The sequence below is a fragment of the Puma concolor genome, chromosome A2, assembly GCF_028749965.1.
Source record: "Puma concolor isolate L17-30 chromosome A2, mPumCon1.1.hap2, whole genome shotgun sequence".
In the NCBI taxonomy this organism is placed as follows: domain Eukaryota; kingdom Metazoa; phylum Chordata; class Mammalia; order Carnivora; family Felidae; genus Puma; species Puma concolor.
Window position 1 is genome coordinate 24,720,069 of NC_141668.1, and position 22,956 is coordinate 24,743,024.

General features: G+C 46.1%; 1 protein-coding gene across 5 annotated transcripts; it reads right to left on the reverse strand.

The window, feature by feature from the left end:
• Positions 1 to 848: 848 nt before the first annotated feature.
• GARIN1B (golgi associated RAB2 interactor 1B) lies at positions 849 to 21,668 on the reverse strand. 5 transcript variants are annotated; one of them, XM_086690821.1, is made up of 8 exons: positions 16,774 to 17,227; positions 15,707 to 16,099; positions 14,435 to 14,619; positions 13,157 to 13,409; positions 8,196 to 8,317; positions 5,506 to 5,549; positions 2,209 to 2,376; positions 849 to 1,454 (listed from the first exon to the last, which is right to left on the reverse strand). In XM_086690821.1, the coding sequence occupies exons 2-8, from the start codon at positions 15,953 to 15,955 to the stop codon at positions 1,441 to 1,443; spliced, it is 1,035 nt and encodes a 344-aa protein (XP_086546947.1). In that variant the 5' UTR covers positions 15,956 to 16,099; positions 16,774 to 17,227; the 3' UTR covers positions 849 to 1,440. The 5 variants fall into 5 exon arrangements, with proteins under 5 accessions (XP_086546947.1, XP_086546951.1, XP_086546975.1 ...); XM_086690825.1 differs by having other exon boundaries at positions 5,506 to 5,543; positions 16,774 to 17,222; XM_086690849.1 differs by lacking the exons at positions 15,707 to 16,099; positions 16,774 to 17,227 and adding an exon at positions 21,470 to 21,668.
• Between the last annotated feature and the right edge of the window lie 1,288 nt (positions 21,669 to 22,956).

Here is a 22,956-nt window from a genome sequence, read left to right on the forward strand (position 1 = left end):
GCAGGATTACTGGGCAGAAGCTCAAGGAACAGTGACCAGGGCATGGGGGGAATCATCTAGGTGGATATTGAAATCACCAAGAATTAGGACAAAACAATTGGAAAGAGCGGTGGTGATCCAGGAACTGACTTTTTAGCCCTCCGACCATTTCAATCTGAAAATTACTCCAGTGAAGGAAAAGACCTTCCTAGAATATCTTAAAACAAAGCAAGACACCTGAAAAAAGTTTTCCACTTGGAAGTCTGGGCAGCTTTTTGGAAACGCCCATAGTCTGTTTTTTACTGAATATGAAATATTGTACATTTTAAACAAAGAGGCCAGTCCATCGGCCAGCTGACAGACACTCCTTTGTGTCTCCCTTGACCTATAATTTGTGAACCTCTGACTTTGCCTTTGCTTTGACCCTGGAACCTCTGACTTCCCCATGCTTTGAGGCTGTACCTCCTCTCCGCGGAATCGCTAGTTTAATAAGCACGAACGAGGTATGTCGACGTTTCATGGGGGTGTCATATGCAAAAGAAATTGAGCCAGTGCTAGTAGGACTGAGGCACAACAGCAAACTTAGAAAGTTTGACCACAAAAAGAGAAATTCCCCCCACCTCACACACTTACACTGGCAGTCTCAACCCCAAACCTTCACTTGAATCGCCAAGGCTAGGCTAGCAAGTCCTAAGGAAGGAGGTGCAAAGCTTGAATCAGAAAAGAGGGACAACGACGACGATGATGACCACCACCACCAACAACAACAACAAAAACTGGCAAAAAAGGAAACTTAAGGAGAGGCTCTTGGCTGGAATGAGTTTCTGGCCCTTCCTATTTACCCCGAGTAATCTGGACAGAGAAGAAAAGACATTTCTCTTTTGGTTTATGGCCTTACTTTCAAGTTTTAAATTAGATAAATAGAAGCTTGGTGAGGCATCTCTCAGTGGTGTGTTTCTTCTCTTATCCTCTCAGCTTCTTTTTCAGGTCCCTCTGTTTCCTTCTGTTACCGCCTCGCCGCGAGATCTCCCCTCTTCTCGGACTTCCTCCCTCCACCTCCTCTCTTCGCCTCCGCTTTGGTCTCTTCCACGTCTCCTCCGGTCCTGCTTCCCTTTCCTTCCTTCTCTCCACCTCTGGGCCCTGGCCCTTCTGAGAGCATGTCTTCTTGGGCTCACTCTGGTGGTGGGATGGAGGCTAGGTGTGGTGACAGGTGGCGGTGCGGACCCCGAGTACGTGGAATTACATACTAGAACGATGCAGGAATAATGCTTCTCACCCGGAGCCGTGCTCGCAAGTGGTTCTCCAAGGAAAGGCTATGCTATCAGCGTGAGATGATTCTAGTGTTTCCTTAGTTGCAGCTTTCTCCTCCTCCACATCCAGATAGAGTCCCTCAGAAAGCTGAAGGCTGCAGAGTGGCATTGGTGAGGGCTGCATAGATTCTCCCCAGAATGAAAGGGTGGTTCAAATACAATTTCCTGTTAGTGTAGGAGAGAAAGATGTCCCATGAGCAATAGCTTGCCTAAAAAGCTCTTCTATGGGCATGTAGATACGCTATTTTTTAAATTGTCAACTATTAATAACAAGTACTTGTAAGAGTTAGTGCTTTATTAATAATATTTGACTTGAGAAAACCCAAACCACTCCTCCCTTCTTTGGGGATCATCTCTGGTCAAGCAGAGACACATGGGAAGTACTTAACGAATATTTGCCAAATGAATATATGGATGGATGGACGAGCCTTGGAACATGGAAAGATAAGAGCTGGGCTCCAGAGAAGTATCATCTCCACCCCACCCGTTTTGGCCTTGCTCCTTCTCACTCTCTGCAGAAGGTTGGGGCTCCCTGAGAGCTCTGGAAAGGCAAAGGGAGAGCCAGCTTCCCACTCCCTCAGGGGAAGAGCCCCAGAGGCACTCCCCCGCACAGCGGGGGAGAAAGCAGGGCTAGCCACAACTGTGATGTCCTGGTCTCTGTCCCTTCAGGGCCACTTGCAGGAATTCCCAGGGGCCTCTGCGGGCTTTGCAACTGCCACATTTAGGGTTTCCGCTCAGCCCAGTTGGAGGTAGAGAACAGGGCGGAAACAAAGATGGTGAACTTGCCTTTGGCTGGCACCCCCACTCCCCCTCACGGCCTCCTGGAATCACCCCCAGGATCCTAGTACCTGACCCCGGGCCTGAGGTGGAACCCCAGGCCTGTCCCACAAAGGCGGTCAGATTAATCCCATCACCTTACCTATGAGTGGGGACAGCTGTGGCCCCGTGGAGGCTGCCAGGGTGCTGAGGAGTGAAAGGGGCTGTGGACCCGAGGGGTTCTCTCTTTCCCACTCTCCATAAGTGAACGAGTCCCTCCAGCTGAGGTCTCGGGTACAAGGGATGCTGTCTTCACTGGGAGTATCTTTCTCTAGGTTAAAAAGGGAATGCATTTGTTTGTACTTTAATTCACAGAGCAGTCTCACGGGTTATGGCCAACACGTGTAGGATGCTTATTATGGGCCAGATATGGTTCCAAACAATCCCATGTATTAATGCTCTTTTAATCTTCACAACAACCCCGAGAGGTCAGTGCTGCTCTAGTCTCCATTTTCCTAGGAATCTGAGGCCCAGCGAGGTTAACTTGCTTACCTATGGTCATGAAATGAGGAGTCAGATCCAGAATTCAAAGCCAGAATTCAAAGCTAGGCAACAGAGCCCATGTTTTAACCATCCTACCGTTTGAACAAGGCAGTGCCAGTAAAAGGAGAGAACCCATGTGGCTTGGAGAGGACCATTGAGTGAATTTCCCCCAGGAGATTCAGCTAGCTGAACTGGCAACGGCCTGGAACCCAGATGGCCTTAGGCCAGAGCCTGTTGTTGGTCCACTTGGCTTTAGCCACTCAAAGGGTGGCTTGCAGCCCAGCAGCTTTGCCATCACCCGGGAGCATGCACAGTCTCGGGCCCACCCGGATCTACTGACTCGGAAGCTGCATTTTTAACAAGATTCCCCGGGGACTATTTGCACGTTATAGCTTGGGAAGCCCCGCAATACGCCCCACCACCCACACCGATGGGGAGTTGAAAGGTTCAGCCACACAGGTAAGCTTTGGGACGCTGGTTTTTCCCAATGTAGCTCTCTCCTTCTTTTCATCCAGAAGTTCCAGGAGGCTGAAGTGTGACTATCCTTCCAAACTCAAAGGGTATGCTACCTGGCCCACGGAGGAAAGACGGTTCTTCAGTTTCAAGGAAAGAGAAGGGTCCTGAGGACATCCTAGGATAATTCATCGAAAACAGCCTTGGGACGGCTCGGGAGTGGTAGTTCCCATGGCACACGTATCCTCTGACTCTGAAACTGAAATATTCTGTCTTCCTCAACCATAATCCCATGGGGTATGTTTTGAGCGTGGGTGTGTGATTGAATGTTAGTGTGAAAACATTCAATACAATGCATCACCGTTGTATTATCTGTCACGTGATGGGAGACAGCATTCTTAGCCTTGGGGAAAACGTGGGCCAGCTCTACTCACCGTTTAGAATAGGGGCTGTGAACTGGCAGCCTCCAGGCTGAATCTGGTCTGCAGATACCTTTAGTTTACCCACTGTCAGCCTATGCTGTGCTTTAGCATTTTTAGGGGCAGGGTCACATAAAAATCCAGATTTGGGGCTTTTCTTGAAAACTCAGGGTATCTGGCAACACCAGATCTGTGTTCCAGCATGGTGACAATTAAAGGCTCCACTGAAACCTTCACTTTGTCATTGTCACTGTCCCTGCCATGTCCTATTGCCTCCTCAGTGCTGACCTCCAGGTGTCAGCCCAGCTGTTGTTTAACTTACAGTGGAGTTGAGAGATAAGTCAACCATTTCTCAAAAAAAATTTTTTTTTACTGTTTATTTATTTTTGAGAGAGAAAGAGAGAGAGAGAGGATGTGAGCAGGGGAGGGGCAGAGAGAGAGACCCACAGAATCGGAAGCAGGCTCCAGGCTCTGAGTTGTCAGTGCAGAGCCCAACGCGGGGCTCGAACTCACGAGCTGTGAGGATCAGGACCTGAGCCGAAGTCAGACGCTTAACCGACTGAGCCACCCAGGTGCCCCATAAGTCCACCATTTCTTATATGACACCTAGACTCTCCAGACGTTTGAGTTGTAATCCCCGGTTTGGACGAAAGTTGGTAGAGCTTCTCTGGGATCTAGACGCTCCTCTAAATTCCTAACTGTGACATTCCGGTTGCCTTCTGAGCCAATGTGGAGGGATAATTTATTAGTGGTGTGGTCCACGGATACTTATGGAAGCCCTATTGTGTTCTTAGCCCTGTGCTTGCCACGGCAGCTAAATAATTCAGAGGCATGAAAAGAATGAATGTTGGTTGAAGAGATAAGACTTAAGCCTATGTTGGGGCGCCTGGGTGGCTGCAGTCGGTTAAGCGTCTGACTTCGGCTCGGGTCATGATCTCAGTTTGTGAATTCAGTCCCTGCGTCGGGCTCTGTGCTGACAGCTCAGAGCCTGGAACCTGCTTCAGATTCTGTGTCTGCTCCTCTCTGTGCCCCTCCCATGCTCACACTCTGTCTCTCAATAATAATTAAATGTTAAAAAAAAAAAAAAAAAAGACTTAAGCCTATGTAGCAATTAGGGAATAATGTAAGAGAGGTTATGACTAAGGAAAGATTTATCCGGAAGGACAGGTAGGATTTAGGGTGGAGCAGACAGGATGAATAAGGCATAGAGAAGCATAGCCAAGGCTTGACTGGAGCAGATTTGGGCTGGAGAAGACGAGGCACGGACGGGGCTTCTATTTGAGGGGGAGAAAGTGAGCGGGTGAGATGGGCAAGAGGGGAAGTTTATGCAGGGTCATGCATGCCAAAATGAGTGGACATGGGGTAAACTAGAACCTGGAAATTCATGGGGAACCGGCTGCTGCTTCCAGAATGTGTCATGCTCTCTCACACAGACCCTGTCTCCTCCTAGCATGCCCTGCCTCTTCCGCTTCGGCCAGCCCTGCTTGAACTCATTCTCCCTGACTCAGCTCAGACCCCCGCCTTCCTGAGCAGCTTCCTGGGAGGAGTGAGGGACCCCAGGGGTGAGTTTTGAGTGTTGCCTAGATATAAGAGTTTTTGTGACTTTAGGATTTACCCATCTGACTCCACCAAATTGTAAACGCTTTCCAGGGGGGTACTGTGTCTCTTTCTTCATTGTGATCGGAAGCCTTCGACAGTGTTTGGCGCTTACCAAGTGCCCACTGCGTGTTTCTGAATGAGGAAATGGACGCACTCGTGGAAAATGACGGCAGGCCAGGCATGAGCTGACCAGGTGGACTAGGGGAGAACCCGCGGGAGTAGAACTGAAGTAAGGAATATGGAGAGACGCTTCAAAGGAAGAAATTGGTAAGATTTGCTGCCAACTTGACTCTGGTGGCCAAAGAGCCTAGAGGAACTCACACTAAGGTACAGAAGGAAGACAGAGATTCAGGAAAGCTGGGGTGGGGAGCTGGAGGGGGAACTTATTCCTACACCTGTGGAGCAGAAAGTTCTGCAAGAAATGGGCGCCCCGTGCCCTCCGTTACCTGGGCTGTCCCTTTTGGTCTGTGTCTTTTTGCTGCTCCTGGAACTCCAGCCATTTCAGGATCAAGGAGATGAAGGTCAAAAGGGAAAGAACAGAGCATGAAACTCTCATTTCAAATCTTGTCTCTAGTTCTATTTTGCTTGATGCAAAAGCTTGAGAGGCAGATATAAATATGAAAAAGGCCAGCTGTGGCTACACTGGGTGGGTGCGACGCATGTTAAAGCACCAGAAGAAAAAATAGGGAAGGGAGAGGAGGGAGGGGGCTGGGACGGGGAGCAGAATCCATGCCGCTGATTTTGCTGAGGAGGAATGGGTGTGACTCCATCTGTTTGGTCCTTTGTCTCAGCCATTTATTTTTATTTGCTGTGAGTTGCTTGTTGTTGCCAATGTGCAAAAACTGATATAATTGCAACCAGACTAGAACCTGCCTGAACGAGGAGAAAAATCATCACTTGGGGCCTCGTCCCGGGAAATTAAAGAGAAGAAACCAAATGCCTGCACAAAGAAATTGTTGAGATAACAGTGCAGCCGGAAGTCATTTCCCCCTGTTTCTCACATCTCTCTGATCCATTTGGGACATGACAAGCCAGACTAGGTTGCCCTGGCTTCCTGGCTGGTCTCTCCACACTTACTCTCCCTCTCTTCAAACCAACTGTCACTGAACAGCCAGCATGACCTTTCCAAAATGTAAATTGGATCACATCACTTCCCAGTTTAAAATGAGGCTAAGGCTCCCATTACACTGAACTCTAAATTCATTCACATGGCTTCCCAGCCGCCGCTCGGCCCCTGCCCACTTGTTTTTTTGTTTTGTTTTGTTTTACATATATTTATTTTTGAGAGACAGAGAGAGACAGAGCGTGAGCAGGGGAGGGGTGGAGAGAGAGGGAGACACAGAATCAGAAGCAGGCTCCAGGCTCTGAGCTGTCAGCCCAGAGCCCGACGTGGGACTCAAACCCACGAACTGTGAGATCATGACCTGAGCCAAAGTCGGACGTTTAACCGACTGAGCCACCCAGGTGCCCCAGACCCTGCCCACTTGTACTTAGGTCCTTCCGCCACCGCTGCTTCCCCACTGGCCCTTCCTTCTCCTTCTCCGAACTCACCAAGTCTCTTCCTCAGGACGAAACCTCGTTTGTCCCCTTAACCTGCACAGCATTCTCCACCCTTTATCTGGTTAGTGCCTAATGCTCCTACACTGCTCTGACCTTCTGGAAATATTAAAAGCTGCCTGTGCCAGAATTGGCCAATAGACCCCTAGTATCCCTTCTTCCCTTCTCCCTCGGGGACAGAGCATCTAATTTTGTATTAGGCACATGATTATGTACTCTATGCACAATGATGAGTGCGTTGCCCAGCTCCCTTGTAGTTGGGTATGGCCATGGGACTGAATTGCGGCCATGAATATAAACAAAAGCTATCCTTCAGCGAAAAAAAAAAAAATCCATGATTTAACATTTTGAGACAGTCATAAAGTTGTTTCAATGTATCTTGCTCTATTAGAGTCCAGGGGTCACCAGCTCAGCAATGCTACATTTTACCTAGAAATTTCTTAACTACAGATCTCTGTATGATACACAGCGTGACAACCTCCGGTATAAATTCTTTAGCAGTGGGCAACTAACAAGTTTTTTTCTTGTGTTAATACTTTACAGCTTCCAGCCCAAGTTAATGATACAAGTTAATATTGAGAATCTCCTTATGTCTGCCTCTAAATCTGCTGAGGACCCTGCCAAGTACTGATGCGTATGAGCTCATTTAATCTTACAATATCTGGATGAGGTTGACACTATCATAGTTTCCATTTTGCAGATCTGAAAACTTAGGACCAGAAAAATGAAACAATGTGCCCAAGGGCTCATGGTCAGAGCAGTGACTTGTGCCCAGGGCTGCATGAGCTCTTAATCACCGTAAGAGATTATTCCCTCCAACTCTACTGGTTTACCCCCAGCACTCAGGAAAAAAGCCTCTTTTTTTTTCTGTTGTGTCTCTGAGTTGCTGGTCCCTGTTGTGACAAAAATCTTCTAAAACGTCATTTTTCTCGTCTGGTGACATTTAGCAACTGATTTCGGTTCTCTAGGACACCGGTTCCCACGTTATCTTTGCGCTCTGCTCGTGGTACCCTGTGATCTAAGTGCCCTCAACACCTGTCTCACGTCAACCAATCTTAAGACTACATCCTAAGTCACCTGCACAACACAGGGACATTTCCTCAGGCATGGATAAGATGGGCCTAGACCATGGAGTTTTCCAGAACAGATTATACATTTAGAAAACAACCACAGAGGCTCCCTGAATCCCAGCAGAGGCCAGGTGAACTCAATGAGTAGATAACGTTTGAAACAATGTTTTAGTTATTTCTCTGTAGAACTAGGAACTGGATTCAAAACAAGGTTTTGCTTTCCCACCTGTGCTACTAATGTATTCTTATAATTGAAGAGTTACTTTTTATTTTTTTATAACATTCCTCCCCTGGAGTCAAGCCTACAGTGCTTGCTGCGTGGAGGAGAATAAGGCAAAGAGAACCGGCAAAAGGTTGGCCCTAGTCAAGGGTAAAGCCTGGGTACTGAGTGCAGCGTTCCATGCTCCTCCGTCTGGTCCTTTCCCAAGTTATTTGGTTTCTGGATCTCATGGCCCAGGCCATCTGGGCTACAGAAGGGGTGTCAGACTGGCCCAGTTTAAGTCACGTACCTTAACTGGCGGGGCTGGTGCAAGTCGGCAAAAATCTGAGAGAGTGCTTCACTTTCCCCCTTAGCCATCAGCTGCATGAGGCTCTCGCTGGGCTGGGAGGCTTGGGGTTTCTTCTGTACTAACTAGATGGAGAAAAAAAAAACAAAGCCAGGTGGTTAACGCCTTAGGGTGTCTGCATTTTCCTAATCGTGGTCCAGACCTGAGAGTGTTGGGGCTTAAACTGTTCGACTGGGCTGCCGTGTCAGCTGCTCAGAGAGGCAATTCTGAGGCCGTTATCTGTTTGTTTATACTCCCTGTATTCTTGTAAATATCCTTTGGTGCCTTAAGGATACTATAGTCATTGAAAACTTTAGACATCATTTAATAGATAATCTTTTTCATCTTTTTCTCCTTCAAATTTTTATTTAAGTTCGAGTTAGTTCACACACAGTGTAATATTGTTTTCAGGAGTAGAATTTAGTGATTCATCACTTACACCTAGTGCTTGGTATATAATCTATTTTTTTTTTTTTAGTTTATTTATTTTGTGAGAGAGAGTAGGGGAGGGGCAGAGAAAGAGAGAGAAATAGAAAATCCCAAGCAGGGGCGCCTGGGTGGCGCAGTCGGTTAAGCGGCCGACTTCAGCCAGGTCATGATCTCGCGGTCTGTGAGTTCGAGCCCCGCGTCGGGCTCTGGGCCGATGGCTCAGAGCCTGGAGCCTGTTTCCGATTCTGTGTCTCCCTCTCTCTCTGCCCCTCCCCCGTTCATGCTCTGTCTCTCTCTGTCCCAAAAATAAAGAAATAAACGTGGAAAAAAAAAAAAAAAAAGAAAATCCCAAGCAAGCTCCGCACTGTCAGTGCAGAGAGGGATGCGGGGCCTGAACTCATGAACTGTGAGATCGTGTGTGACCTGAGCCGAAGCGGGATGCTTAGCCAACTGAGCCACCCCGGCTCCCCAATAATCTATTCTTATTAACATACCTTCTTGTGTTACTGAATAGCCTATTCTTGTGTTACTGAATAGCCTATGAGCACGGGAGGGGCAGAGAGAGAGGGAGAAATGGAATCTGAAGCAGGCTCCAGGCTCTGAGCTGTCAGCACAGAGCCCAATGTGGGGCTCGAACTCATGAACCGTGAGATCATGACCTGATTCGAAGTTGGACACTTAACCAATTGAGCCACCCAGGTGTCCCTTGCTACTTGTTTTTATATTTAAATGTAGGGGGAATCAAATACCTGTTGTAAGAATTTAATGAATGGTTTAAAAATTAATTTCTCTAAGAAAAATCCCATTTTGAGCTGCTTTTTACACGAGGGTCAAATTGCCCTCTTTCTTACTGCCTGTGATGTCCCCAAAGGCACTCTAGCTGTTCGTACGGCTCACGTTCATTTGTTCATTCATTCATTCATTCAGTATGTATTAGATGTCAGCTGTGTGCCACACACTAGGGATCGTGCTAAGAAGACAGAGAAAAACCCCTGCCTTCAAAGAGTTTATGTTCCAACTCAAATTGGTCTTATGTCACATCTTAAGGCCTGGGGCAATGCCCAGGTGGCTTCACTGGTGAATTCTATCAAATATTTAAAGAAGTGGTAATACCAATTATTCACAAACTCAGAAAATAGATGAGAGAGAGAACACTTCCAAAAGCATTCAATGAGGCTAATAGTACCCTAAGACCAAAGCCAGAGTATCACAAAGGTGTCCCAAGAAAACTACAGACCAATATTGCTAACGAACATAGATGCAAAAATCCTTAACAAAAACCGGGGTGCCTGGGTGACTCAGTTGGTTAAGCATCCGACTCTTGATTTAGGCTCAGGTCATAATCTTGAGCAATCGAGCCCCATGTTGGGCTCTGCATTGTCAACGGGGAGCCTGCTTGGGATTCTCTCTATCTGCCCTTCCCCTGCTCATGCTCGCTCTCTCTCTCTCTTTCTCTCTCTCGCGCGCGCGCAAAATAAATAAAAATCAACATTTAAAAAAGATGCTAACAAACCAAATCCAATAACACTGAGAAAGGATTATACACACCATGACCAAGTGGAATTTATTGCAGGAACATGAGGTTGGTCTAACATCTAAAACTCAAGTAATGCAAGACACTGTATTAATAGAATAAAGGACAAACCACGTGGTCATCTCAGTAGCTGCAGAAAAAGCATTTGACATAATCCAATACCCATTCATGGTAAAAACTCTCCATAAACAGGGAATAGAAGGGAACTTCCTCAACCCGATAAAGGGCAGCAACCAAAATCTCATAATGAGCATCATACTTAACGGAAGGCTGAATGTTTTTTTCCTAAGATCAGGAACAAGCCAAGTAGGCTTCAAGCCCAGTGTGGAGCCCAACGCAGGCCTGGCACTCACAACCCTGAGATCAAGGCCTGAGTTGAGATCAAGAGTCAGATGCTTAACTGACTGAGGTACCCAGGTGCCCCTACTTTTGCCACTTCTAACAAACATTGCACTGAAGATTCCGGGTAAGGCAATGAACCAATGGATTCTGACTAGAAATGAGGTAAAACTGTCTTTGCCTGCAAATGACATGTGTGTGTATGTGTGTGTATATGTGTGTGTAGAAAATCCCAAGGAATCCATAAAACCTGCTATATCTAATAGCAGGTTACACAAAAATCAATTGTATATTTGTATACTATCAATGAAGGATGCAAACATGTAACTGAAAGGTACAAAAACATTAAGAGAAATTAAAGAAGATCAAAATAAATGGAAAGACATTTCATATTCATGTACTGGAAGGCTCAATATCGATAAGATGGTAATTGGCTCCAAGTTAATATGTAAATTCAACATGCTCTTGTAAAAATTCTGCAGGCTGTTTTGCAGAAATTGACAAGCTGATCCTAAAATTTATATGGAAATGCAAAAGATCTAGAATAGCCCAAATAATTTGGAAGAGAAAAAAATTTGGGAAATGTACATCACCCAATTTCAAAATGTAGTATAAAGTTATATTAATCAAGACAATGTGGTATTGGCCTAAGAATAAGCAAACAGATCAGTAGAACTCTCAATTAAGGACCCAGAGGTAAATCCTTAAATTTATGGTCAATTTATTTTCAAGAATGCTGCCGGGACAATTCAATGGAGAAAGGATAGTGTTTTCAACAAATGGTGCTGGGACAATTGTGTATCCACATGTAAAAAAAAAAAAAAAAAAAAAGTACTTAGATTCTTACCTCACACCATACAGAAATAGTAATTCAAAATAGGTTATAGACCTAAATAGAAGAGCTATATCTATAAAACCTCTATAAGTAAAGATAGATTAGGGGCACTTGGGTGGCTCAGTTAAGTGTCCGACTTTGGCTCAGGTTATGATCTCCTGGTTCATGAGTTTGAGCCTGTGTCAGGCTCTCTGCTTTCAGTGTGGAGCCTGCTTCAGATCCTCTATTCCCCTCTCTCTTTGCCCCTCCTCAGCTCGTGCTCTGTCTCTCGAAAATGGATACACATTAAAACAGCAACATATGATTGCAAGTGACTGAGCTATTACTGTAGTACCTTTAGTAAATATTTCTTACCATAGATTAAATCTTTGTGACTTTGGGCTGAACAAAAAAGTCTTAGCTACAACATCAAAAGCCTGATCCATAAAAGAAAAAATTGATAAATTGAAGTTCATCAAAGTTAAACACTTCTGCTACACAAAGGACACCGTTAAGAAAACGAAAAAGAAATTTACAGACTGGGAGAAAATATTTACAAGACATATGTCTGATAAAGGATTTATATCTAGAATACACAAAGAACTCTAACGACTCAATAAGAAGACAAAACACAATTTAAAAATGGGCAAAAGACTTGAATAGACATTTCACCAAAGAAGATACATAAATAACTAAAAAGCCCATGAGAAACTCTCTCAAGATCATTAGCTATTCAGGAAACCCAAATGAAAACCACCATACATCCACTAGAATGGCCTTACTAAAAAACTTAGATAACACCAATGTCGGTGAGGATGCGGAGAAATTGAGACTTTCATGCATCGCTGATGGGAATGTAAAATGGTGCAGCCATTTTGAAAAACAGTTCGTCAGTTTTTTAAAAAGTTAAATAGAGGGGCGCCTGGGTGGCGCAGTCGGTTAAGCGTCCACTTCAGCCAGGTCACGATCTCGTGGTCTGTGAGTTCGAGCCCCGCGTCAGGCTCTGGGCTGATGGCTCAGAGCCTGGAGCCTGTTTCCGATTCTGTGTCTCTCTCTCTCTGCCCCTCCCCCGTTCATGCTCTGTCTCTCTCTGTCCCAAAAATAAATAAACGTTGAAAAAAAAATTTAAAAAAAAAAGTTAAATAGAAACTTACTTTTAAGTCACATAAATATATGACCCAGCTATTGTATTCCTCGGAATGTATCCCAGACACATCAAACACACGTCTACGCAAACGCTTTGACACAAATGTTCATATCGGCATCATTCATAATAGTCAAAATCTGGACAAAATCCTCATGTCTACCCACTGATGAATGGACATACAATCTATCTGTACCATGGGATGCAATTCAGCAGTGAAAATACTGATAGTCTGACTCTGCCAGAGTTGGCCTCATGCTACAACGCAGATGGGCCTGAAAAACATCACGCTAAGTGAAAGAAGCCAGACACAAAAGACTCTAGAGTGTAGGGTTCCATATATATGAAATGTCCAAGAACTATGAATTTATAGAGACTGAATACCGGTCAATGGCTGCCTAGGGCAGGAAATGGGAACACGTGAATGACTGCAAATGGGAGCAAGGAAATTTTTAGGGTGATGAAGTATTCTAAAACTGGATTGCAGTGTAGGGGGCACAACTCTATACAGTTGCTGAGAGGTGTCGGATTATACCCTTAAAATGCTGGGTTTCATGACTGTAGACTCTACCTCAATAAAGCTGATTAGCAAAGGCCTAAGGCAGGGATCACCCTCACATACCAGCTCACCTAAACTCCACAGGCCAGCTCTGGTGCCCACTTACGTTCGAGTCTCCCGAGGGGCTGCAGCTGTTCTTGGGTACCAGACAGTGAGTGACAAGAATCCTAGGGTCTTTGGTGGTGATGGACAGGCCCTTCTGCAGAATCTGAACCAGTCGGATCCAGAAGCGGAAGACAGTCTCTGGATGGTCAGGGTGGAGCCTTAGGTAGTAGATCTTCTCAGTGACTGTCCTCAACCGCAGGATGCGTTGAAGCCGGTCACAGACCTGGAGCTCCACAAACTTCAGGGGGAGTATCCTGAAGCCACAAGGGAAGACACACATGGGCGACCCCTATTGCTTCTGATCCAACCCTCTCTTCGTTAAAATGAGGAGCGTCTCCCACAGGACTGAGGCTTTGGGGGGTAGGAGAGAGAGGGCTTGGCACAGTGGTGCTCCCACTTTGGAGAGATCAGCTGCACTTTGGAGAGATCAAGCTGGGGAGCTTGATTAAAATGAAGACGCCTGAAGATAGCCCCCGAAACTCAGATTCAGCAGGTCTGGGGTGTGGCCCTGAAATCTGCCGTGATTCTCACGCCGGTGTTCCCTGGGGTCCTGCTTGAGAGAGACAGCCCTGGAGTAAGGTGGCTGGGGTCAGAGGGTTTTTAGTTTCCTCCTCGACAGCATGCAGGGGACTTCCCTCCTCTGCCACAGAGTTGGCACATTCATCGACCCTAATGCTTCAACTACTCTTCGCAATGGGGCTAAAGTTCAGGGGACTGGCTATCGCCCCACGCAGAACATAAAGGCGAGGTTTGTCACCGAGTCAAACATCACGTAGACCTTTTTCATCCCAGAGGGGTGCGATGTCCCTGTATGTTACGGTTCTAAGTGAGACTTGGTTCTGCTCATTTTACTAGAAGGAACATTGAGAGGCAGCAAATAACTTGTGACTCAAAAATTATTGGAGTCAGTTGGATACCAAAGACTAGAACCCGTGTTCTCCCAAACGGTGCTCCATTTGCTGGACCTCAGTGCTTCCTTGCCACTCGGCCCAAGGCGGAGAGATTTCCTATGAATTCAGCGCGGTGAGTGCAGCAAGAAGGGAAGTGGGCTGTTGACTCGCTTCTCATTACCGGCCACAGAACACTTCCCTTTGCCCCCCACCCCTTAGCCTTGATGCTCGCAGTGCACCCGGGCTTGGGCTACCATCGCCTAAAAAATTAACGTCACTGCCAATGACTTCTCAGCTTCTCCCCGTCTTGAGTTGAGTCCCAAAGCAGCCTCCCGCTCTGGGTCTGCCCCTCGCCCTACTCCTCTTCTGTTCCCCTCTGTGTTGCTTACCTCTTCAGGATGATGTTTGGGGCTTTAGATGGTCTGTTCCATGTCTGGCTCTGTCCCTGGTGCCATTTGACACTAGCCATGAGGAGGATATTGGGAAGGGGCAGGCAGGGCACGGAGGAGGTCACCCCAACGGCCATGGTGTTGGAGGCTTTGTAGATGTCTATCCAGTTCCTGCCCTTTTTGACCTGCAAAGCAGTCCCGTGGGCACAGCCCTGAGCGTTTGGCAGAAGGAGCAGTGTATTTTAGCTGAGGGTTTCCCAACCCTGGCACTATGCACTTCGGGCTGGATAATTCTTTGTTTGGGGGAGAGGGGTCTCCTGTGCTCTGGGGATGTTTAGCAGCATCCTCGGCCTCTACCTACTAGAGGCCAGCAGCGATCCCTTCCCCACCCGAGTTGTGACCATCAAAAATATCTCCAGATGTTACCAAATGCCCCCTGGTGGGGGGGGGGGTGGGTGCAAAATCAATGTTTGCTGAAACCACTGTTTTAACCTATATTGGTTAAACGCCTATAAGAACCATAATCCCGGAGTTCCTGGACATGTGTGACATTTCTGTGACCCCTCCCCCACAGTTTCCTGGATTTTCTTAGACAGGTTTGTCTATAGGCCCTTTTTTGAGGGGCTCTATAATCTCCTTTCCCTGAACCGTAAGGTCCCGTGCAATCCCAAGGTCTGTTTATTCTGGGATCCAGCTGGCCTGAGGAGAACCCAGGCAAGGAAACAAAAATGCACCGAGTGCCCTCGTACTTAGGCCTTTGCTTCCTGTGTTTGCGTGTAATAACCAGGTTGGTCCAACCCCTTTTACAAGACAGGAAACTGGGATTCAGGTTGTGCCGGTCACTTGCTACAATGACACCTCCTGATGAGAGAGCAGATTCTGAGCCCTGGTCTCTCCAGGTGCCCAGCTGCTGTTCTTTCACCAGTCAGCATTTCTGTCACAAACCCTCAAAGGGCAGCTCATTTCATTGCCTCTTTGTTCTTGCCTTTGGGCTGACAGCCTGGAGGAGGAAGCAAATTGAGGGATTCGGATACCAGATCCTCTACTCAGAGCAGAGAACACCTGACCTCTGTCCCCACGATGACAAGCGTCTCCAGAAGAAGCCTTGTCTGGGGCTCTGCAACGTCAGGGTCAGATGCGTTCCAGGCCCACTGACTTCTCCTTACCTCCGTTCTCACTCCACGCCAGTCCCAGGGACAGACTCTCCCAGTCACACCTTGGGAACACGTCTAGAAGAATCAGGGAGTGCCATTCTGCACGACCCAAGAGTACCTGGACAAAGTTGCTTTCAAACACCACTGAGTCAGGAAATAGGTTGAATTCTGGAGAGTGAACCATCTGGCAGAGCAATCCCTCCTCCACACCCAGGCCCACTCCAGGGTTTGGCTCCCCATCCACAGGCAAGAGGCCCCTGACTTCTTCCCCGACACTCAGGGAGGGGAAGATTGGATAGGATCTCGTGACTTGTACTGTCTTCTTTGATTTCCACGGAGTCTTTCTCTGTGGAACTGATGACAACATTTCCGCACATGCTCAGGGGCCTACCGCAAGTTTGTCCTGGTAACTCTCTCTTCCCTCCTGGCCTTGGGCAGCTGGCCAAGGCCTGGGACCGCCAATCAGCTCACAATGATGAATGGATGACATCATGAAAAAACCAGGGCAGGCCTGCAGGAAAGGGAAACGCAGAGGAGCCTCCCTTTTCCTCCAGAGCGCTTTCGCGGCTTGTTTATGCCCTCACGCCCCCCAGCCCCTGTCGGAACCGGGGACATAGTGCCCCCAGGACTTGCTGAGCAAGTGGTGAGCCAGGTAGAAAGCAAGGAAGGAAGGAAGGCCGTTGGGAGGGCATTTTCCTCCCTGCCTGTCAACCCTCTCTTACTCCTAATGCAACCTGCCGCAATCAGTTTTAAGGGCCGGTGTCTATTTAAAACCCAGCCCTTCACCTGGGTGGCTCAGTCGGTTAAGCGTCCGACTTCGGCTCAGGTCATGATCTCGTGGTCCGTGAGTTCGAGCCCCGCGTCGGGCTCTGTGCTGACCGCTCAGAGCCTGGAGCCTGTTTCAGATTCTGTGTCTCCCTCTCTCTCTGCCCCTCCCCCGTTCATGCTCTGCCTCTCTCTGTCTCAAAAATAAATAAACGTTAAAAAAAAAAAAAATTTAAAACCCAGCCCTTCAGAGCATTGCACGATGCGGGAGCACACATGCCCTGGTTTATCTGCAGGAGCCTGTTGCGTTTTAGAAGGAATTGCTGGGCTCCGTGCCCTGCTACGGCTGGGTGGTTACTTCTACAGGCCTTATTTTCCTTAGGAGGTAAAACTGAAGAAGTAAAGTAATCAGTGTCTTACCCAGAGGCTGGCTTTGTGAGGGTGCCAGCTGAGAAGAATAGAGCTGGGATGGGCGTTTCTGCTGAATCAACAAGCCATTCCCTTCTCGGAGAGTGACAGCGTTCCTCATCCTGGAGACAGAAGGTGCGAGAGCCCATATCCTGCGGTGGCTAGGTCAAGGGCAAAGAACCCAGCAGGCTGACCATTGTGCAAGTCCACTTCAGGGAGAAATTGTATTCTAATTTGGACAAAGTTCCAGAATTTACTAAATGATGTATTATCCATCAAAATCAAATATGATCAATTTAGAAAAGCAATTTGATGGGGCGCCTGGGTGGCTCAGTCGGTTAAGCGTCCGACTTCGGCTCAGGTCATGATCTCACAGTTTGTGAGTTTGAGCCCCACGTTGGGCTCTGTGCTGACAGCTCGGAGCCTCGATGGAGCCTGCCTCATATTCTGTGCTCCCTCTCTCCCTGCTCATGCTTGCTCTCTCTCAAAAATAAACTTAAAAAAAAAAAGTTTTTAAAAAAGAAAAACAATTTGACAACCAATATATGTGACGTACAGGAAGAGCGATTTATTTTTGTATTCATTGTCAAGTCTGAGAGATGGCTGAAAGGTCATGAGGCTTTCCTGATCTGATTCCATCAGCCCCTCACCTGGTCACTTCTATTATGCACCTGTTCAAGCACCTGAAACAGCACCTAGGTTGGTAAAGCAACTTCCGTATTCACGTTCCTCATTTTCTTTTGCTTATCATGTGGGGAAATTGTCCTCCATGGAACATTCTGTAAGGATGGGGCCAAGAGACCCCATCCTGTGGTTTACATTTCCCTAGGAACAACACACAATACAAATGGGATGGCAATTAACACACCGATATAAGTTAAAGCTTACCCACAACAGTAAAGCTTATTGGCCTAGATACACGGCTTGGATATATTTGGCCATTGAGACATCCAAAAGTCCCCTTCAGCTGGGAAGATGACTTTTTCTCTTTTCTGTACAAGCCTGTTGAGTCCACTTCCGTGGTATGTGGAAGAGACTTTAGGACCCAGCCTAGAAAGCTAATTGTGAGAAAGTGAGCTTTCGGCTCTAAACAAAGTGCCAAGCAATGATAAAATGTCTTTAAGATGTCTACCCTTCCAGGGGCGCCAGGGTGGCTCAGTCGATTGAGCGTCTGACTCTTGGTTTTAGCTCAGGTGGTGATCTCACAGTTCGTGAGTTCGAGCCCCACATCAGGCTCCATGCTGGCAGTGTGGAGCCTGCTTGGGATTCTCTCTCCCCCCACCCCCCGCCCCTTCCACATGCACTCTCTCTCTCAAAATAGAGAAACGTTAAAAAAAAAAAAAAAAAGATGTCTACTTTTCCTATTTGCCCCTATTGAACCCTCCAAAGTAGCACACTGAAACTTTTTAAAATCCATTTGGAAGATGCTTAGTTGCCTTTCCCAGTACCCATTCTCTCCATTTCTTTATTAATGGAACACTTGATTTTTAGTTGGGCACATATCTGGAATAAAAATTACATTTCCTGGTCTCCTTTACAGCTAGGTAAGGCCATGTGATTATGTTCTGGTGACAGAGATGTGAGCCCAAGGTTCAACTGCTATGAGGAAACCTTGTAGGAAGGGGAGTGCTCTTTTCACTCCTTATGTTGTTACTCCTGGCTGGAATACAGACTTGATGGTTAGAGCTTGGCAGCCCCATTGGGCCATGAAGTGGCATTGTAAGGACGGTAGCACAGCAATATAAAAGGGCTCCAATTCCTTGATGATCATAAAACTGCCATACCAGTCCTGGACTGCGTACCTCCAGACTTCCTTATGGATGAGAGAAATAAATTTGGGTGTTCTGTCACATTGAGCTGGGCTTAAAACTTGCTGATACAACTATATAAAACTCCTATCTACTCTTCTGGACCAATTTTACAGGACATAATGGTACTCTTTACCACTAATTCTAAGCAATGAAGACGATAGGGTTAATTCGCAGGAAGTTAGGATCTTAGGAATGACAAACTTGTCGCTTCTAGGGAGGAACGTTGTATAAATATATATCCCAAGAACATGAGAAGCTCATGGCTCTTGTCTTCCTGTGTATGCAGGGGTGTCAATGCTGCCACAATTGCTGCTTTGGGCACCTTTGGTAATGAGCATTTTGGTGAGAGTCTTCTTGCCAATGTTGATAGTCCTTTGTCTTGAGGCTAAAACCACTTGGTCATGTCATGTATCATTTCAAAGCTTGCTCAGGAGTGACCAGGATATCTGGTGGTCATTTGGGGCTGGACCTGGGTTCTGTGGAGCTTAAAGATTATATAATTTTGGAGACACTTAAAAATAAAAATACTGGAGGGACAGGACAATAGGGAGTTACTGTTTAATGGGTACAGAATTTGGGAAGATGACAAAGTTCTGGAGACGGATGGTGGTGATGGCTGTACAAACAGTGGGGATGTACGTAATGCCACTGAACCCTACACCTAAAATGGTAAGTTTCATGTATATTTCCCACAGTAAAACATTTCTAAAACATAAAAGACAAAATAAAAAGTCCCCACAAAAGTATGACACAAACTGCTCAGAGCCCTCCTAGGGCCTCAGAAGTTTCCATGTGAACAAAGGGTCCTGAAGTGTAAGCTTTATTATCTTCATGGTAAATCTGTCCCGTTTAAATTTGTGTCACTATTTTAAAAAGAAAACTATTACATAAGCAGCACATGTGCTTGTAGAACATCAGAAAACAGAGACAAGTTTAAAAAACAAACAGCATTTTCTTACTTCCCAGAGAACATCACTGCAACAACCTTGGGTGTCTGTGTGCGTGCGTGTGTGTGTATGTGTGTGTGTGTGTGTGTGTGAGAGAGAGAGAGAGAGAGAGAGAGAGAGAGAGAGAGATTGTACTCTGAAAATGGTTTTATGACTTTTTTATAACCTGTATCATTTAGCCAACACTTTCTGCCTTTGTGTTTCACTATCCTTTTATCTCATCTCCTCTAATTTCTAGGCCATATTAAAACTCCTCCATTTAACTCCAATTATTCTTATGCCTGATTTATCAAAATCAGCATTGAATCCAGGACCACACATCCCCCTTAAGTTTAGTGTAATCTAGACATTCTCTTTTTTAGGACTCCTCCCAAACAATCGAGGCAGTTGTCCTACAGAAAATCCCACCTTCTTGATTTGTCTGGTTACTTCCTTGTGTTTAGTTTGCTTTTCTAGTTACTATCTTTTCTGTGAAATAGAGTTTACATCTAAAGGGCTGATGGATTCAGGTAAAACTGTTTTTTTTTTTATTAAAATAGTCACTATTTCTTAATGACAAGCTACCATGGGATCTATGTACGATATTAGTCTTCTTTCCCAAAGAATGTCCACAGGAAAATACATTGGAGGAATAGGTATCAGGAGAAAAACGATTCCAAGAAACAGAATAAAGCTTTTGACGAGAATCATTTCTGTACTCTCAAGGAACTGTATAGTCCCTATGAAACAAACAAACAAACAAACAAACAAACAAACAAAATCAGATGCCAAAATGAGATGAAGACAGGATTCGATGAGTTAAGGGGAAAACAGAAGAAAAACCCCCTCAGTGTCTGACAGTCACATTAGAAGCCACAAGAAATGGAGGGGACATGACAGCAAACCAAGTCAGTGACGTGGATAACAGGCCTGAGACTTTCACACAGAGCCCGATAAAGAAGGGCAAGCAACAAGGAAATGGAAAGAAAACGATAGTTATGTAAGACATTTATGTCGATCCAACATACAGCTAGATTCCCTGATGAAGAGGGAACGAATGGAACTGAAAAAGTAGTCAAAACCATAAAAGAAAAAGCCATTTCTGAAACAAACAAACAAACAAACAAAAAACAATTTGGCAAACAGATGGGATTTACTATATTCCAGGTAAACTGAACAAAGAAACCATTGAGACCAACATAGCCCTTGTGAAGTTCCTAAATTTAGGCAAAACAAAAGCCTCCTGCTACAAATATCTGCATAGAAGAAGCAGACATTCTACCAAGGGGAATAAAATGAGACTGGCTTTAGACTTCAGCCTCCTTAGATGCCATAAGGCAACGGAACGAAGTAAAAGGATGTTGAGGAGAAAGGATGGGACCCAAGAATTCCACAGATTTAAATCGAATGACATTCGTTCAAGTGTAAAGGAAGTCAAAATAATATTAAACTACTACGCATACCCGGGGTGCCTGGGTGGCGCAGTCGGTTGAGCGTCCGACTTCAACCAGGTCACGATCTCACAGTCCGTGAGTTCGAGCCCCGCGTCGGGCTCTGGGCTGATGGCTCGGAGCCTGGAGCCTGTTTCCGATTCTGTGTCTCCCTCTCTCTCTGCCCCTCGCCCGTTCATGCTCTGTCTCTCTCTGTCCCAAAAATAAATAAACGTTGAAAAAAAAAAAAACAAAACAAAAAAAAACAAACTACTACGCACACCTGAATAAATAAATCCATAAGCTGGTTCTTTGAGAAAAAAAAAAAAAAAATTAGACCACTAGCTAACGGTTTACTTTTTTAGAAAAGGAAGGCATAAAACATACAATTTGAATAAGAAAACACAAATAAGTACAAATAACTAGGAAGCACACAGGGTCCTGGATAAAGGTAATGGCACGAACCTGTATTACTTATAGTCCAGGCACTCAAAAGACCTCAAAATATAGTGACTTAAAATAGAATTTGATTTCCTCTTACACAGTAGTCCACAGACAGGCTGTCCTGAGCTGGTAGAGTATCTCTGCCATTCGCGATATATCACTCTCTGTCTCTGGGTTTCAAAGTGCCCGCTCCAGCTCCTGCCATCATGTTTGCATACTGGCCAGTGAGAAGGGGAAAGGGGAAGGGGAGGGCACACTCATTCCTTTTAAGGGCATGACCCGGAAAGGGCATAATCACTTTTGCTCACACCCCATTGGTCGGAATTCAGTCACATGGCCACACCCAGGTACAAGGGAAGCTGGGTCATGTAGCTTTCAGCTGGATGGCCAAGCGCCCACCTAGAACTGGTGGCTTCTGTTATTTATTATTTAAGGGTTAAGGATATCGGTGTATAATCGGCAGCCTCTGCAAAGGAGCCATGTCACCGAATCACTCCCTCTGACATCCACAGTAAATACGCAATAATTTTTTTAATAGCAAAAATTTAGTGACAACCGAACAAGAGGTTAAGTGGTGGCCAAAAAATAGAGCAGGAAATCTGGATGTGGCCTGATAAGAGAGAAAGTAAGCTATTTAATATAATTATGTGTGTTCTTCCAAATGACCCACGCCCACTCCCACCCCACCCCCCACTCCCCCCAAATTGGAGGGAGACAGCCTGAGGGAGTGAGTAATCAGCTCAGGGAAAACAATAGAAAAACCTCCAAGAGCAGAAGCCCCTATTGATTACAGCATTGTCTCACCACCGAGGCGGGAAAGCTCTTCTGGGCTCTCTGTTTCTCAGGTCTTCAGGCTGAATTGACAAAGCTTACCCCACGAGAACAGGATATACCCCCAACTAGAAAAGATCACATTTTAAAAACTGTCAGGAGACGGGGCGCCTGGGTGGCTCAGTCAGTTAAGTGTCTGACTTCGCTCGGGTCATGTTCTCACGGTTTGTGAGTTCGAACCCCGCGTCGGGCTCTGTGCTGAAGGCTGGGAGCCTGGAGCCTGCTTCAGCTTCTGTGTGCCCCTCTCTTCCTGCCCCTCGCCCCCTGCTCTTGCTCCGTCTCTCAAAGATAAGTAAACATTAAAAAAAATTTAAAAAAATTAAAAAAAAAAAAAAAGGAGAGAGCATAGCCTCACTGGATGGACAGCTCTGAAGAGATCGGAGACCAGAAGAGGCGGTGGTGGCGGGGCTGGGATGGTACTGGGGCTCACGTGATGCTGTGACGGCACTTGCCTCCCTGAGAGCGAAGAAGGTGTGGGACCCTCAGAGCAAAGGAGCTTGGAGGAGCTGCCGCAGTGTGAGGTGGGACTAGAAGGAGCGGAGAGAGTATAGTAGGATAAATGTTGCTGTCAAAGTATCATCAACATCAATGGGGCAATATCAAGGAGAAGGTAAATACTCCAAAACGGTGCTTCTCGACCTAGTCACACCCAAGCCCCCTTTTCATGCCAAATACTTCGTAACATCCCCTTTGCCACTGTGAAACAAAATGCAGTGATATTAACCTACCTGTATATATCACTTTAAAAAGCCG